Source organism: Capra hircus, chromosome 6 (assembly GCF_001704415.2).
Source record: "Capra hircus breed San Clemente chromosome 6, ASM170441v1, whole genome shotgun sequence".
NCBI lineage: Eukaryota > Metazoa > Chordata > Mammalia > Artiodactyla > Bovidae > Capra > Capra hircus.
The window spans coordinates 70167818-70185870 of NC_030813.1; the positions used below are offsets into that span (position 1 = coordinate 70167818).

General features: G+C 50.0%; 1 protein-coding gene across 1 annotated transcript; it reads left to right on the forward strand.

Moving 5' to 3' along the window:
- On the forward strand, positions 9750-11687 carry GSX2 (GS homeobox 2). Its single transcript, XM_018049944.1, has 2 exons — positions 9750-10635; positions 11314-11687. The coding sequence occupies exons 1-2, from the start codon at positions 10059-10061 to the stop codon at positions 11652-11654; spliced, it is 918 nt and encodes a 305-aa protein (XP_017905433.1). The 5' UTR covers positions 9750-10058; the 3' UTR covers positions 11655-11687.

Below are 18053 nucleotides of genomic sequence, written 5' to 3' on the forward strand. Positions count from 1 at the left end.
TTGGATAATCTCTTAAACTTGTAGCCCACAAACATAGCATCTCCCCTTCTCCCACACTGCATGTGACCTGGGAAACATCATCATCACCATCATTATAGCTGGTATATTGAGAGCTTACCGTGTGCCAGGCATTTTCCCACAGTTATCATGACATAACTCATTTAACACCCACAGCCACCCTATGAGAAGAGTCATGATTATTTTCATTGTCAAAGGAGGGGAACTTCACACCCAGGACCTCCTAACCCTAAGCCCAAGCTCAGTAGAGCAGTGAAAGGGTTGAGGCTGGAATGGAGCCGGGATGCACAGGCACTTAGTTCAGTGAATTGTCTGATTGATATCACTGTCTGTCTTAAAAGCCTTCCATGCCCTTCTGCTTGAGGGCAGAGGCCAAAATTTTAGTTTGTATCAAATCATCAGTATTTGGCAAATGAACAGAAAGCCCTGTGAAAACTCCATAGTGAGTGAGATCTAAGCTATCTAGTTCTCCTGGCTTCCCCAGCACCTAAAGCAGAGCCTGGCTTTGGCTAAATGTCCTAAGGCAGAGGACATATAAATGTTCCCTAAGTGAGAAAATGGATGGAAAGATGATCCAGACAGGAGTGAGGGAAACTGGAGGCAGGCTCTGAAGAAAAGAAGGGGCTCCCGGAGGCACTGCTCCAAAGTCCCTCCCACTTAGCGGGTCCTGGCTTCACCTTGAGGTTCTCTTCAGGCTCTGCTTACCCCGCCCCGACTCTGACCCGGCAGGTTCCAAGGCCCCTGGCAGGAGGAGGAGCTTGCGCTAAGCAGGATGCCCACTGGGTGGGCTGGAGGGAGCAGCTATGAGGCCCGCGGAAGGACCAGAACCCCATGCACGCGCCCCACGAAGGCAGGTGGTCTCACACGCCAACTTCACACACACGCACATACACACACAAACACACACACTCTCTCTTCCACATTCACACTCATGCTCAAACGCTCATACTCTCCATACTCTTCAGTGCACACTTGCGGGCCCGCACACACGTACTTCCACAAACGCACCTACTCTCGCACATACGCATGGGACCCCACACTTCTCAAACTCACAGTCACACTTCCATTCATACCCCCTCAACACGTACATCCTCACACAGTCTCTTTAATTCTCACATTCATACATCCACACACCCCAATATTCACAGGCACCCTTATGCTTACAACCCCCATTCAAGCTCCTACATACCTACACTCTTCACTTTTACACTTAACACGCTACTCATATTCACACTCCTCACCTCTTCATACACTTGCTGCTACACACATGCACATCACACATACCCTCCAGCATGCACTCATTCGCATACTCACTCACCCTCACCTCCACACTCTCTCACACACGCTTCCCCCGCCCTTGCGCACGCACAGAGTCACACGGTTCTCCAGCCCAGCACTCAGGCTTGGGCATGCGCATCTGCTGCGGTGAGGACGCTGTGCCCAGCGTGGATGCCCATGTGCTTGGAGTCTGGGGACTATTGCTGATGGAAGCGTTTGCAGGTTGTGGGTTCAAGGCGATCTCTTAGAGTCGCTTCGTTTTCCAGTGAGAAATTAGCCAGGGAGAGGAGCAGATCAAGACCCAGAGAGGGAGACGGACCGGGAAGGAGTGGGTTGCAGGTTTCCCGCGGTGGCAGCTGGAGCGCTGGGTAGGGGCCGACCCACGGGGAGTGCCTATTCACCGCGTCTAGGGAGCAGCCTCGCCAGCCTCCGACAGCTTAATCTCTTGGCCTGGGGTGGGGAGTGACTGGGAGCGGACTTGGGACAGCCCCTGGCCGCGCAGCGCCAGTCCCGGTGACCCAGAGGACACAGCACAGAAAGCTGTGAGCCAGGGTGAAAAGCGGAACGGGGTCAGCATTATAAAATCCTCAGTTTGAATCTTCCCTCTCCCACTTCTAAGCTGCGTGGCTTTGGCAAATTGCATAGCCTCTCTGAGCCTCATTTATCCAATCTGCAAAACGAGGGATTAGTCATTCAACAAGTATTTATTCCACTCCTAATATATGCCACCTCTGGGCTAGACGTTTTATAGACACCTGCGAATAAACAAAACAGATGCAGTTTCTGCCCAGTGCAGCTTGCAGTCAACTGGGGGAGGTACTCAATCAGCACTGAAACCTGAAGACATAGGTACAGATTATGATGACAACTTTTGAAATAAGAGTAACATGTTGCTTTCACCTGGCTGACTCTCTTTAGCACTATGTTCTGGGAGCAAGTGAATAAAAACAGTCATATTCCCTATCTCATCCCACTCCAGTCTATGCCTTTTCTGTAATATGGGCTACATTAGACTGGCCTTTGTAATCTTTAATTCACAGGAAAGCCACGTTAACCAAGGAGTGGACAATAAACAAATTCAAAATCATAAAAGTATCTTCCTCACAGGGTCACTATGAGAAAACTCATAGCTGAGGACATAGTAGGTGCTCCACTACTATACATAAAATACATAACTAATGAGGATCTGCTGTATAGCACAGGGAACTCAATGCTCTGTAATGACCTATATGGGAAAAGAATTTTTAAAAGAGTGGATATATGTTTAACTGATTCCCTTTGCTATATACCTGAAACCAGCACACAACATTGTAAGTCAACTATCCTCCAATAATACTTCCCAGATGGCTCAGTGGTAAAGAATCTGCCTGCCAATACAGCAGATGCAGGTTCAATCCCTGGGTCAGGAAGATCCCCTAGAGAAGGGAATGGCAACCTGCTCCAGTAGTCTTGCCTGGGAAATCCCATGGACAGAGCAGCCTGGCTGGCTACAGTCCATAGGGTCTCAAAGAGTTGGACACGGCTGAGCACACATGCATACTCCAATAAAAATCATTTTTTAAAAACATAGTAGGTGCACAATACATATTGGATATATTATTAGGAGATAGTATTACCTAGTGCTTAAAACTTCCGACTTTTACATTCTACAGACAGGATCTGAATCCTGGCTGCCTCATCTCTAGCTCTGTGACCTTGGATAAGCCTTTGAACTTTAATAAGATTCAGGATTCTCACTGGAGAAATAACAGAAAAATAGCGCTTTATCTGGTAGGGCAGCTATGCAAATTAAATGAGGTTTTGTGGGCAAGGCTCCTGATTAAGGGCAAGGCAGACAGTGAGAGCTCGGGAAATAGAAATGCTCATACCCTTCTGTTTCCTCCTCTATAAAACCGTCCTCAAAGCTGTAAGGTTTCTCCAGGCCAAAAGAGCCTTGAAATTTAGAGCGCAGTCCTAAATAGGGACTGCCAAGATAGAGCTCCAGGCCTTTGACGAGCGTGGGGAATAGGAGGTGGCGAGGTTTTCCCGGCGGGCCCAGGTTGAGGAGGCTACTGAACTATTCGCCCAGAAACAGAGGGCTGGAAAAACCAACGGACTGGGCGCCTTTAGGGAGAAGACGCCAGCCTGCGGAGGAGCCTTAGCTGGCAAATCCCTCCGGGAAACGGAGTGTGGGGGCGGAGTGGTGATTGGGCAGAGGCCCCGGCTTCCTGGTTACTAACTACGAACCCCTGGGCTCTGGTACCTGCTTCCCAAACCTCAGGATCCGTGGAGCTGCAGATCGCAGATAATTACAGAAAACAAGAGACGCCAGGAACTCTCACTAAGCACCAGGCCGGGTGCTAGGCATCCCCTAATTCCTCGAGAAGACTCGAAAGCGGCGGGCAGTCTTTTCCCTGGTTCACAGAGGCAGACCCTACCAGTCTAAGGGAGACCTCCTTTCAATTCTTTCAGTTAGCCAAAAGAGACTCCTCTCGGCATTTGGGCGCGCCCTTGGGTGGCCTGACACATTCCCTCCAATCCCGTCCCAGGCCGAAGATAGCCGGTGGTCCCGCAGGTCACTTCACACTTGAGCTTTCTCCGCTCCCAGAGCCGCTAGGGCTTTGCTTTCATATTCACGCGACCTTTTGTAATTCACCAGCTCTGAGTTGGTTTACCGCTTCCTTGGACAAAGTGGATATTTCCAGGGGACGGGCCTTGTGCAGCGGATCCCCCAGTCCCGAACCTGTTTTATAGTAGGCTCTCGGTACACACTTTCAACCACTATCAGTTGTTCAATGGGCCTCAAAGCGGTTATTATATTGGATAAGTGAAAGTAGGATTTATCCATTATTTTTCAGCCCTCACCAGCATCAGGACCACATAGAAAGTGCGCCATGGTTTTGTTTGTTGTTTTAAATTTCAGTGTTCTGGCCACACACCACTAAATCGAAATCTCTAGGGCATCCATACTCCCCAGGTGATTTTTGTAGATGGCCAAGGTTGAACACCAGAAATGCCAGCTTGCTACAAATTATAATGATTCATTCTCTTTTTGGAAACCTTTTTTAAAAATAAAAAACCGTCCTGAATCGCATTACTAAGGAGCCATTTGGGCCCAGTGCTTTCAGGAAACTTAGGCCAAGGAAAGTAGAGAATTGGTGTTAATTCAGCCCTACCCTTATATTCCCAGCTCCCCCCTTCCAACCAAAACCACTAACTTTGAAAAACCCAGTTGAAAAAAAAAAAAAAAAGGGCAAGCGCCAAGAGAACTGGAGAGGGAGGGAGATGCAGCATTTGCTTCAATTATCTGGATAATTGTTCCCCACCTCAGACCATTGTTACTAAAATGAAACAATATTCTATAGGATACTGTCTGGGCCTTTTCAGGCTTGCTCCCTGCGGAGCCCAGCACACGCTGGGCACTGAGAAGGCGCTCAATAAATTTTATTCTGGTGACAGAGGAGAGCTTTAAATGGGGGAGGGATGCCTTGTTAGGCTTAAGGATTTGGGACGGGGTGAATATTAATTAAGGTGAAGTGGGGAGCAGAAGGGCTGTGTGGTGGGGACTGGGTGCCATCAAAACTCTGTTCTGAAGGCAGTTCCTGAAATTCTCGGCCAAACTCCTCACTTCTTTCCCAGAACCTCCCCCTTTCTCCTTGTCTTCCTCTCTGAGGGCCGAATTGAACTCTTGCGCCTGTGGTGAGCACAAAGGCGAATTCAGGTTTCTCAAAGGCCCATCGGTTCTGAATAAACAGTGGGGATAGGCAAGATCATTTTTGGTGGTGGGTGAGCACAAGGTCCGCAGCCTGTGCTCTCCATGGACTGGCCTCTCCCGGCCATGCATTAAAAGTACCAGTATTGGGGCAGCTGAAGGGGCAGCCAGGGCCTGAGTCCTCACCACTCAGCCAGCGCTGGAATGTGGGGACTGACTCCCAACTGCCCGTCTTTCTCCCCACTAGGGGCTTTTCAAGACGGGCTTGGGTTCTCTAAGAGTGTGTATTTGCTAATTGCAGCCTCGGCCTTAATGAGATTCTTTCAACTCCCCCAAGCCCGTTTGTAGGTTACAGCCTCATCTGGGGACCCTCATTTTCCACCCTGGCTACACATCCCGTGAACAATTTCCTCTCTGGCTCCTGAAAAGCGAGCGAGCGCCCCAATTCTGCTGAATGCACGTCTCGGTTCATCCAAAGGCGGCGGGCTTTTGATGGCCACAATGCAAGTTACGCCCAAAGAGTGTCCCTTTGGTCATATCGACAACGCTTGGCTTCACGTTTGCAAGTTAAACGGGCAGAAACCCTGCCGAAACTCCCACGCCAGACGCCGGGGCATTTCCCTCTACCCTGCTCACAACACAACTGGGGAGTGGGTCCAAGGGAGGAGGGGGAGGAGGGGGAGATTTTAGAAGGGGGAGAGGGAAAAGTCCTGATTCTCAGTCACCATCTACAAGAAGTGGTGGGGGAGGACCATTTTCTCCCGTATTTCTCTCTTATTTATACATATATTTCCATTTTGCTTTGTTGGCAGCTTTACCCAAACAACAACAACAAAAATCAAATGAGAGCGTTTTCTCCTTGTCTTCACCTAGGTAGCTGCTTTCCTGCGGCCCCTGAAATGTGACTCCTTCATAAAATCAAAATTTATGATTATTCAAATGTTGGGGACTGTGAAAAGAGAGGAAGAAAGAGAGAAAATTAATATTGCAGCTGTTCTTCTGATTAATGAGAGATAATTGCTCATGAAAAGTCACCCCTGTGGCATTTTGTTGTCTCCTGGATCTTTGTTCTTTTCCACTATTATTGAGGACTTTCTTGAAGACTAAGCGGTTCTTTTCAATTTTGGGGTATTCAGAAAGGGTTGCCTGGTTACAGAGAATGGGGAAATCTCGGGCTATATCGGGTAAGATGTGCCACAGACAGCAATATCACAATGCCACTCGGAGAAAAGGATGGATACAAGTTAACGATGCGCTTTCAATAAAACATTCATAGACTTGTTCACGCTTTGATAATGACCTCATTAAAGGGAGCTGGGGGCAAGTAAGTCCTGTCTCCTGTTTGTGTTCGTCTAACAAAACCCAGCTTTGAGATCATTCATCGCTTTGGAAACTAATATGAAATCAATGTAAGAGGAGCAAATAAATCCGAGGCGGCCCGGCCAACTCCCGGCTGTCGGGCCCTGCTCACGGCCTCCTTCTGTATCGGGCAGAAGATCCGGCAGGAGAACTGTGTGGGCAAACGCTGAAACTGAGAGGAAAAAAAGGACTTGGAGTTGGGGGAGGCCGGGAGCAGAGGAAGGGGCAAAGTAGGAGTTACAGCCGCCCGGGGCGGGGGGGGGGGACAGTAAACACGTCAGTGGGTCAGAACTCTACTTTGTTGAATAAGTAATGCTAAGTCCACGCCATCCCTTATTTCCCTGTTTTTGCCGGTGACAGGAAACAGGAACAGGAAAACGTGGGGTTCAGGTCTGGTGTGATCCCAGATGGGGGAAAGTACTGGAAGACTTTCTGAAAGCTATATCCAAGAATTCACATCTCAAGGTTGAGCTGCGAGGAAACCACTCAGCCAGACTCGAGTTGGACAGTTTAGAGGCAAGAAGGTGGCTCTAATGAACTGCTTTGAATTTTTTCCCCTCAGTTGAGGGTGAGGATGGGGTATCCCGACTGCGCAGGGGTGGGGGATGGTGGGGGACAATTTTTGTTACCTTTGCATTTGTGACATCATCAAAGACAAAGCAAAGCCATCCTCTATCATCCCTAGCAAGAGGGAGGAAAAAAAAAATCAAAAGATTCACCACCACCACCCCCCCCACAAAGAACTAATTTTCTCCTTGAATTATGAAAGCAATGGCTTAGGTAACAGCCTGTACTCTGTACCCGACTGCTTAATGCCGAATAAATCCTTCCACGTGGCTCCCCGAGTCGTGGCAATTAGAGCTCATTATAGGCTCATAAGAGCTCTCACTTCGGGGATTACTTAATGGACGATGAAATTTTATCGGACAGGATCACTGAGAAATAAAATTGGGTGGCAGCGGGGGCCCCATAGGGGCACACCAATGGCCTGCCCAGGGTCCCTTTCTGCTTCAGATGGGTTGGAGAAGCTGCTATTCTGAGGAAGGGCAGGGCTAGCAGGGTCAGTCACAGAGCTGTCCAGGGCCGTGGGGGGAAAAGGAGGCAACGCACATGGAAGGGGAGCTTCTGAAGATGCGGCTGGAGTGGGGGAAAGAGGAGAGACAGAGAAAGAGATTCAAAGAGAACTAAAGAGAGACTCCAGTGTGGAACATGACCCCAAAATACTTGCTCGCAGTGGGCTCTAGCCATTAACCCAGTACCCTAATAGACACATTTCTCAGTTGCGTCTGCTTTTAGCCTCAATCCGGCCCCAAGCTGCTGCTCCCCTTGCAGTCCTTAGCAACCTCAGGGGCCTGTCACTTTTTTCAAAATTCCCCAGCACACCAACCGGATGTTTCTGTAGTCAGACATTAATTGAGTTGGATGCTCAAGCATCATAATTATAATTCTCTAAAATAAAATGGTCCTCACATAGGCACAACTCCCAGCATATTAACATGGAAGTTTTCCCCATGCACAGAACTAGAACCACTGCAGATCACAGTGAATAAATAAATGCATATATTATATACAATTCAAGTGAAAAAAATATGTATATACTTAAAAGCGAACAGGGAAATCATGTCACCTATTTGGACAATTTAGGCCTCTAAAAGCATCCTGGCACTAGGCACCTCCCAGTGGTAGAGCTCCCAGTCTTCTTTCTGAGGCTGTAATGACTTGGGGACTGCCTGGATTCTCCCATTTGAAGATGGGCTGAGCCAAGCAAGCTGGGTTGAAGCTGAGAGCTTGCGATGGCTGCAGCAGCAAACCTTGTGGTACAAAAGTAGTTACAGCTGAGCTGCCCCGAGTTAAGCCCTGAGACTCCTTAATTGTTGTCACAAGATGTTGGATTAGCACATTTCTGGAATAGCTGTCTGTTTACACTCTGGAGACCCACTGTCCACTAACCGCTTTCTAATTGAATTCTAATCACATTCAAATAGCTCAATAACCAGCCTCAGCTGCAATTCATAAAACTTTAATTGCCATCCATAAATCCTGGGCTCCCCAGAGCGGGGCGTCCCTACAACCCAATTATACTTCTCTAGCAGGCAAGAGAGATGGTCACAGAGATGGAAAGGGAAAAGGAGAGACAGAAAAATAGAGAGAGACAGCCATGTCATCAGCTGAGAAGCTGGCCTCCCCTAGGATTTTGACCCCTGCCTCTCACTGGCGGAGGGGTATAGTCCCCAAGTTTCTTCACATCATTGTGATCTCAGGCCTGAAGTTTGCAGTCTGAGGAAAAGGATTGGACTTGGAGCTGTTGCTCACCCTCCCTGCTCCAGCCAGATTTTCTACAGGGTCAAAGAAGAGAAAGCTGTCATTTCTGTAGCCTTGCCTTCCCCAAAGATCAATAGCCCCTAGGTGGGCAGCTAGTCTCTCGAAGAGTCATTGGTGCAGCAGTCTTCCACTGCCATTCAGGGAGGTTTCCTTTGCCAAACCACTTCTCCCTTACTGAGGCATCAAGTGGCTCAATTCCTTTTAATTTTTATGGGCTTTAAAGGGGGAGCATAGAAGAGAGTGCTTCCTAGTTAGTCTTCTAGCTGCCTAAGATCTGTAAAATGCCAAGGGCAGGACCCAGAGCAAAGGCTTCCCTCAGCCCCTGCCCAGTTTCCAGAAGGGCCAGGGTTTGGGCCTCTCCCCAAAGTCCTTAGGATGGAGTTTGTAGGGTTGCCCTGGAAATGTAGCAATGGAACCCCGTGGAGAAAGAAAAGAGTGACCCCTTCAGTGTCTCTCTCTGCCAAAGGGGGAGTTTCGGGCTAGAAAAAGGCACAAGGAAAGGTGATTGATCTGAGTGGTCCCAGGAAGGCCCCAAGTGCAAAGGAGCTTTAGAACTTCTCAAGCATCAAAATGAAAAGTTCCTCTTCTTAGCTGAGAGGCCTCTCTGTTATGCCTCCCAGATCCCTCACAACTAACCACCTGAATGACATTGGCCAAGTCCAGAAGCTGGGGGACTCTGTGTGCCTGTGTGTGCCTGTCCCACGTTTCGCTCCAGGACTGGGCCGCTGCCAGTCCACAGCGGCACAATCCTGTTCTAAACCTCAGGCTTCACACTATTCCGTGCCGTATTCACGGCTGGCACAGAGGAGCAGGGAGCACGGGGCATTCCGATTAGAAAGGCCTCCAAGTCCCCACCTGGTGCGCTGTGCGGCCGGAAGCTTGGAGGAGTTGGTCTGGGGCCCAGGCTAGGGAGAGAGGTGGGATGGAGGATGCAGCTCTGTGATTTCTCGGGAAAGCGTGGAGAAAGAGGGGGAGGAGGCCGGCCTCCCCGGAAAATTAACAAAACCTACACTTTGCAAAGTCTCCCCCATCCCCCTCCTCCGAATTCTTCCCTGCAGCGCGCCCGCCCCTCCTCGCCGCTTCTGTTGTGACTCGGGCAGCCTATCCCGAGGGTGGGGAGCTGCGGAGGAGCAAGAGCCGAGCGGTACTCCGCAGCATCACGTGTCGGGGTGGGGGCTATAAAATCCCGGAGCCGGGGCGTCGGGCGGGGGACGTGAGGACCAGCCCTCTCCAGGGACCCCTTTGTTCGCAGTCCAGGCGCCGACACCTCGGAGTCCCCAAGGACTTGACCGCCTGCATCCGCGCCGCGCCCGGGGCCAGAGCTCTGGACAGGAGAGGGGAGGGGGCCCCCACGACCGGCCGAGCCCTCCAGCCACCCACCCCTCCCGACATGTCGCGCTCCTTCTATGTCGACTCGCTCATCATCAAGGACTCCTCACGGCCCGCGCCCTCGCTTCCCGAGCCGCACCCCGGGCCAGATTTTTTCATCCCGCTGGGCATGCCGTCCCCGTTGGTGATGTCCATGTCTGGGCCGGGCTGCGCGTCCCGCAAGAGCGGCGCGTTCTGCGTTTGCCCGCTCTGCGTCACTTCGCACCTGCACTCCTCTCGTGGGCCCGCGAGCTCTGGCGGCGGGAACGCAGGGGCTGGGAGTGCAGGGGCCGCTGGTGGCGGAGCGGCAGGAGCCGCCGGGGCCCTGCCCCTGCTCAAGAGTCAGTTTTCTTCGGGTCCTGGGGACGCACAGTTTTGCCCGCGCGTGAGTCACGCGCACCATCACCACCACCCGCCGCAGCACCACCATCACCACCACCAGCCCCAGCAGCCCGGCTCGGCTGCAGCAGCAGCAGCGGCCGCGGCGGCCGCGGCGGCGGCCGCGGCGGCCTTGGGGCACCCACAGCACCACGCACCTGTCTGCACCGCCACCACCTACAACGTGGCGGACCCGCGGAGATTTCACTGCCTCACCATGGGTAGGGCAGGTCCTGGGCACCTGCGCGCTACGCCTTGCCGGCTCCCGGGAGTAAAACGTCTCGCCTTCAGTGGAGGAAGTGGGAGCCTGTGGGGTGGGCAGAGGGGGCGAAGGAGGGGCTTTTAGAATAACTGCGGAGTCGTCCCCGTAAGTTCCGAGGTGAAAGTTAGCCTTGCCAGCCTCTCCAAGCAGCTTGGTGCGCTCGACTCGAGTACCTGGTGCTCGAGTCTGGGATAATAGCGGGTCCTTTGAGACTTTGAACTTGAGGGCTGAGAAACCAGAGGTTAACTGACTGAGGTCCGGGGTTGGTGTGTTTGAACTGAAGTGTGGCAATCGGGCGTCGAGGCTGGCTAAAAGCGTTTCGATGCTTTTGGTTAAGCCTGCCTGCCTTTCCGCTAGGCTGGACAGGAGACCACAGGACTCTGCCAACCCCTCACCCGCCCCTACTTTAATCCTCTGACTTTACATCCCCGAGATCAAAGGCCTTCGCTTGCTTTGGGCGTCTCTGTCCTTCCCGGCTGAGTAAAGATTTGTCTCCAAATGAGTGAGGGATGGATACAGGTGTTTGGTTGAGCTTCGCGGGTGGGTCTTTGAGAGGCAGCGTTTCCAAGGGAGGGCCCTGAGGTGGGAGCGCCTCGCCGGAGAATTACCTTTCTGCCCTCTCTTGGCCCATATGCAGGGGGCTCGGACGCCAGCCAGGTACCCAATGGCAAGAGGATGAGGACGGCGTTCACCAGCACGCAGCTCCTAGAGCTGGAGCGGGAATTCTCTTCCAACATGTACCTGTCTCGACTCCGGAGGATCGAAATCGCCACGTACCTGAATCTGTCAGAGAAGCAGGTGAAAATCTGGTTTCAGAACCGCAGGGTGAAGCATAAGAAGGAAGGGAAGGGCACGCAAAGAAACAGTCACGCGGGCTGCAAGTGCGTTGGCAGCCAGGCGCACTTCGCGCGCTCCGAGGATGAGGACTCCTTGTCGCCGGCCTCTGCCAACGATGACAAGGAGATTTCCCCCTTATGAGGGAGGGCCGCCCCCACACACACCACGCGCTCCAGGCATCTCCCCTAACTCCCGCTGTGGCTGGCACCCAGGGGCCAAAATCCTCACCCTTTCGGTGGTCCCACCTGGAGAAGCTGGACAGGAGCATTCCCCGGGGGCGTACATACCGGGCCTGACCCTTCTCCTGTCTCCTTGATCTGTCTGTTTGGGGCTCCTCTCGCAGGTATAGGTCGTCGTTGTTGTTTTTTATGTAAATAATCTAGATTCAACTCAGTTTTGTCATATAACAAAGGAAAAACAGGATTGGTTTAAGTTTAAAACTGTATGTGGGTTTTTTTTTAAGCGCATGTCATTTCCCTTTCTCTGTCTTTCAGAACCAGATAAGAACATGAGGTTTCTTGATAATTTTTTAAAATGAAGGTATTAAGTTGCAAGTAACTTAGAAAATTAAACCCTGTAGGTCTTGCTTTCTGAAAATTTGCCTGAGGAGAGTCTCAAATCCAAGTCACTGGAAGTCTCTTTGTGAATAGTTTTATATAAAATTTATATTTATATTTATTTAAATAAATGAGACAAAAATCAAAGTTTTAAATTCATGGTGTTGGCTCTCACCAACTTCCCCTGTCTCTCTCTTCCCCATATGGATAGAGAATAAAAGTGTCTGAGAATCTACAGCAAAGTAATGACTATAACTTGATAATGCAAGTCTCTTGGTTGAGGGAGTTTGTGACTGTAGGATTTGTGTCACCAAAACTTCTGCCAGGACACTTTCAGTCATGATGCTGCCTACCAGGTAGTACTCCCCGTTCTTAAAATAGCTCTCTTCCTCACAATTGATAGGATAAATCCATTTAGAGTGACACTGACAATTGACGACAGGCAAACCTTTCAGTTTATTTAGCAGGGGAAGTTGAAAATCCCTTACTCCTATTTATTTTCTGTAGCAGTCCCTCCTCCCTTTTTTTCCTTCTTCATTTCTCTCAAATACTAAAACCCAAATTAAGTGAAGGAATCTGAATAGTAGGAATTGTTTTAGAAAGGGCAACAAACAGGTTGGAAGCAAACGCATGGAAACTTACGAATGATGCTACAAGTGACTAGAAACACCATTTTTGAGTGTTTGTCTAGCTAAGAAATTAGCTGGTTTCTACCACTGCTGCGGAAAATTTTTTTTTCAGGAATAGGGAGTTAGTCTGTCCAAAGATATACATTCTCAATTTTCCAAAATAGCTCAGAGGTGCCCTTTGGACTTTGGGGTTTTTTTCCCCTTGTCTCCTTTTCACCTAAATTAGTTCCCTTCTAGTCCCACTGTTCCCATCACCTTGCAGAGTTCACTCCTGCAAGCCTGGCCCTGGAGAAGACTTTGGCTCTGCCCTGGCTCTGCCAAGCAAGACAACCTGACTCTTCAGCACAGCTAGGTTATGTCCTTTAATGGAGAGAGTGAAGCTGAAACATGGAAGCTAGGAGATCTCATTCCCTGAAGGCTGAGTCCCACTAATAACCACTGGTGTTATTTCTGATTATTTTCTGTAAAGATGCCACCCCAAAGGTCCAAGCCATAGGAACTGTTAACAACACACACTCACACTTAAGGTCTGATTTACTTTAGGTCTATAGGGACTGAAATCTCAACAGGTGAGGTTGCAGATTTAGTATGGGAAGGAGGAAAAAGGGGGGAAGATGTGACCATGGTTTCCCTAGCCAGAGATTCTCTCTCTCTCTCTCACATACACATACACACACACAGACACACACACAGACACACACACACAGACACACACACACACTTCAAAGAACTCAGGGAGAAGGAAAGTCTGCTTTCAGACTCCCGAGACCTGCTGTCAACTCTTATTCTGGTGCTAGTCAGGGCAGGCGAGGTGCGGGGGTGGGGGTGGAGGGGGTGAAGCTGGACGGCTCGCCTGAATAGGGAGCTGCTGGTGCTTTGTGCAGGGACATGGGACTGGGCCTGCGCAGTGGTCATAGGCAACCGGCTAGTTCCTGGCCCGGGCAGAGGCTCAGGCTCTGGATCGCTCTCTTGCTCACTCTCTAGCTCGCACACAAGCAGAACTTCGGGCCCCTCGCCTTGCCGCCACTAAGGGGAAGGGGCGCTGGCCCGCTGCCTTTTCCGAAGATCCCTTACTCCTCCTTCCTAATAAACAGGCATCTCTGGGCACCAGTACAGGGGTGGAAAGGAGGGAGTTTCGTAGCGCAAAGAACCGGCATCTAAGGAAGAAGCCCTTCGCAGGAAGTAAACGAAGGCCAAAGAGCCCCGGCTGCACCTCTGAGCGCTCCTGCCCAAAAGGAAGCCTCAGCTGGTTCCTGGACCGACGACTCCGTCCCCCTCCCATCCGCACCCGCCCCGGTCCCTCTGTTGTCCCCAGGCTTGTTCCTCCCCAAGTCTCTGCCCTCGAAGATTTGAGCATCTGCACCTCGCCTGATTACCCCCCATCCCCGCCCAGATCCAGCGCCCAGAGCCACCCATTTGCCACACCGGATGCCGCTCCTTGGCCAACTCCACCTCCCTGAGAAGGAGACGCAGTACCACTCCTCCTTGGATGGTTTGCGTACCTCTCCCTCCCCTCTTGGGGAAATTCCTTAGGGAAGAGAGAATAAACAGGGGATCCTGCACCAGAGGCATAAAGGTTCAGGCAAAGACGTTGGACATTCTCCAAAGAAAGTTTCTCCGGGGTTCCTGGGGGCCGGGCAGGGGGTGGGAGGTGGGGGGTGGCGGCCCTCCTTGTCCTAGAACATTTGGAGCAGAGTGAATATTCTTGTCACTGTCAGGATGGACCATGAGGTTTCCTTGTCTACTATTTTACACTTCCTCAACCCCTTTCCTCCCAGAAAAATTTCAGCTGAGCTTTTAGGAAGTTTGGGAATAAGGCTGTGGGGATCTGTCTGATTTTAAAGGCCTATAGTTTTTTCTTAGGTTAAGAACACCTAAGCCAACACTTAGGTGTACAAGTACTCTGCTCAACAATCTTGACATCAGCCATTCTAAGAGTATTGTCCCCAGACTTGTTAAAAGAAGAATGTTTAAAATGTATGGAGTCACCCTTACTTTTCTACCTGGGAAGCACTAGATGCTAGTTTTTCAATATATTCCCCTTGAGACACAGAACTCTGTTCCCACAAAGTTTGGCCTCTTGGGGGCCTATAACCATATCATGGAAAGAGAAATAGAATAAAAATGATAATTGGAAATCAGGACCTTGCTCCACTAACAGAAAAGAAGTGAGCAGCAGGAGCCATTAGGGGGGATAAATCCACCTCTTCAAACAGGAAAAGAGCTGGGGATTGGGGAGGAGGGACAGCAGGAAGAATGACCTCCTGCCTTTGTGTCCTGACCCAGTCCAGACATTCCCAGCAAAGAGGAAGAGAAGAGACCTTTTGCCTTCACCCTCCCACTCAGTGACCAACACAAGCCCAAGGCCAAGGGCCTAACAATAATAGTGGCACTCAGCAAGGCTTCTTGATTACAAACCACGACAAGGGCAGAAGGGACTCGGCAGCCATCCTTGGTGACAGAGGCACTATCACCATGGACCCATGGACCCAGGTGATGGAGACGCTGTGATTGTAGATCCTACTCCTCTCCTTATTCTGAAGTGGCCGTCATAGTTTACTCCCTACTGCCAACCCTCCACATATCCCCCCAAGAATCTCCAAAGACAGTTTAGGAGAAACAAAAATTCTGAAGTGACGTCTTTGATCTTCTGACTTCCTTCTTTCTCCCCTTGCCCCCACTCCTCAGCAGTGCTGCCCACTTCTATCTAATCAGGATTAGGAGTGCGGTTTGCTAGGTCCATCCTGACTGTGGTCAAAGTACTACCAGAAAGGTGGTTGTTCTAAATGGAAGGTGGTCACAGAGGGGAACTGGGTCTGTGTGTGTCTATGCATGTTCCCATACATGTGTGCGTGTGTGTGTGTGGGGGAACTCCTGATGGTGGTCGTGTAAGTGGAAAGGAAAGGGTTGTTTCTACTAGATTTTTTTCTTTTCTTCCCACTTCTTTTCTTCAGTTTCCACTCATTTTTCATGGCACTGCTTGGGAGATTTCTTTGAGGGAGGCAGGAAGACACTGAGAGTTGGGCTAGAAGGAGGAGAAAAGATTCCCTTGTAGTTCAGTCAGTAAAGAATCTGCCTGCAATGCAGGAGACCTGGGTTCAATTCCTGGGTCAGGAAGATCCCCTGGAGAAGGAAATGGCAACCCACTCCAGTATTCTTGCCTGGGAAGTCCTTTGGACAGAGGAGCCTGGCAGGCTACAGTCCATGGGGAAGCAAAGAGTCAGACGTGACTTAGCGCAGCTAAATCACCATGACAGCTCGGGGTAAGATCTCAGGTCCGGCCTTAAGGGTGTAAGAGAGAGGGGGAAAGTGACACTTCCAATAGAACCCATTTGCTGGAGGAAATTGAGTTTAAAGGAGCAATCACTGCTTTAAAAAGAACTCCTCCCATCCTCTCCAAATACAGCCTAAAGCTGTCCTAGACATGAATGCAGCTCAGTGCATCAAAGCAATTGTTCCTATTTTCATTATTCACAGGGAATCTTTGAATGTACCTGTTAAGGTGACAGACCTCTTAAAAGGGAACGTTTTTCTCCATGCAATTAAATGGTGCATTTACTAGACTTCTATTAACATAATTTAATATAAATCTATTTTATAAATCTTTAGGCTCACATTACTGAAGATTGAGCTTCTCTGGGAAAAAGAAAAAAAAAAAAACCAAACCCATGTCTCTCCCCTAAATTAGATGGAATAGAATCCAAAAACTTGCTATTCTAAGCTAGCTGGAAATATTAAAAGTAGAGGAATTTGTATTGCCTTTTGTTAATGGTGGAGATATAGAGAAAAGAGTCAGCTTGTCTCCCAGAAGATGAGAAATTCCACAGGAATGAAGGGCTCTTCACCCAAGGCTCTGGCACTTGGAATGGGTAACACAGGCTACAATTGCAACTGGAACTTAAAGAGATCTCTTAGGAACAGAATTGAACCAGAGCTCAGATGAAGAAATAACAGCCAACCCTGGCTCCCATCTGGAAGCAAGGTTATTCTGTTTGGGGACAGAAAATCTAAAGCCTGTGAGCCTCTCACATCCCTTCTATAAACTATTCTATATGGAGATAGATATCCTTATCAGTTCACATAGCTGGACTTCTTGTTCTCAAGTGCACCTTCCAAAGGCTTGGCTATCCCACTGTCTCTGAAAACGGTGTTTTGTGTGCCCTTATATTGGGGTCAGTGCCTGCCCTTCTGCACAGGCATTGCACTTGTGCAAGCAGAGCCCTATGTGCTTCTGAATTCTGTCCTACCTTTGTTGAATCTTCCAAATCCCAAACCCAGGAAAGCCCCAGGGGCCCCTCTGAGTGAATCTGGACAGATCGGAAGTGTGTGCTGTGTGCTTAGGAAAGTAACTAGTTTCAGATTAATGAAGCAGTGACAATTTCAATCTGCTTAAAGGCGGAGGTTGGCACTGCCCAGGCCTGAGCGTGGGGAGCTCGCCAGGCTGGGCTTTATATTGTCCGCTTTTCTGAAGAGCAGACAAAGATGGATAGAGAGACATTGAAAAGCAGGGGGCGTATTTCAAACAGCCTCATAAAGAGGGCTGTCACTTTAAGACAAGAACCATAGTGCTTTGATGACTTTGTATTAGCGGCCCCATTTCAAATAAGGAACTCAAGTCTCTAGTGAGAGGGAGGAAAAAGGAGACTGAGAGAGAGGGAGAGAGGGAGACTGTAGTGATATTTAGCCTGTGTGAGCACTGCAGCGGACTAATTCAACTTTAAGCAACTGTATGGTTTCTGAAGTTCAAGGAGAAACAACCCGCAGCAGGTGCAGAGAAAAAAGGCAGGTGGGAGCTAGCCCTCATGGGAAAGAGCTCCCTGTCCACGGGCGGCAGCCGGCTCCGAGGAGGAGTAGAGGCCAGTTTGGCCTCAGTTTGCTAGGAAGGGCTCGAGAGAGGGAGGCTCAGCTCTGCTGGCCCCAGACCGCTGAGGATTATAATGGAAATTTTTGAGAGCGTGAAAGAGAAATAATAGGAAGGAGGGGGAGGGCAGGCTTTTGGAGTCTACCTTCACAAAGCCCAATTTAAATTGTTTGGGGTCAAGCAGCAGCAAGCCACCTCCTCCCTTTCCTCCGTAATTAATTAATGACCACGATTAATTATTAGGGCCTTGCATCTCAAGACTTCAAAACACCTTCCCCCAGGGGCTGATGAGTTACTTGAGCCAGGCACGTGGTTCTAAGTTGGGAGAAGAAAGTTGAAAGTTGGCAGTGTTGTCTGTATCTCTCTATCTGCTTCCCTCCCGGTGTCTGCCTCAGCTCTTTTTCCTCTCTCTCATACTCCTTCTGCCTTGGTATGTCTCTGTTTCTCCCAATCTTTATCCTCTTTGTTCTCCGGGCCGATCTCCCCATCCTCC

What these genes read in the sequence shown, in the direction of transcription:
- GSX2 (XM_018049944.1), top strand. Translation starts at nt 10,059, where the DNA reads ATGTCGCGCTCCTTCTATGTCGACTCGCTCATCATCAAGGACTCCTCA. An exon ending in ATTTCACTGCCTCACCATGG is followed by an intron (nt 10,636 to 11,313) that starts GTAGGGCAGGTC and finishes GCCCATATGCAG; the next exon opens with GGGGCTCGGACGCCAGCCAG.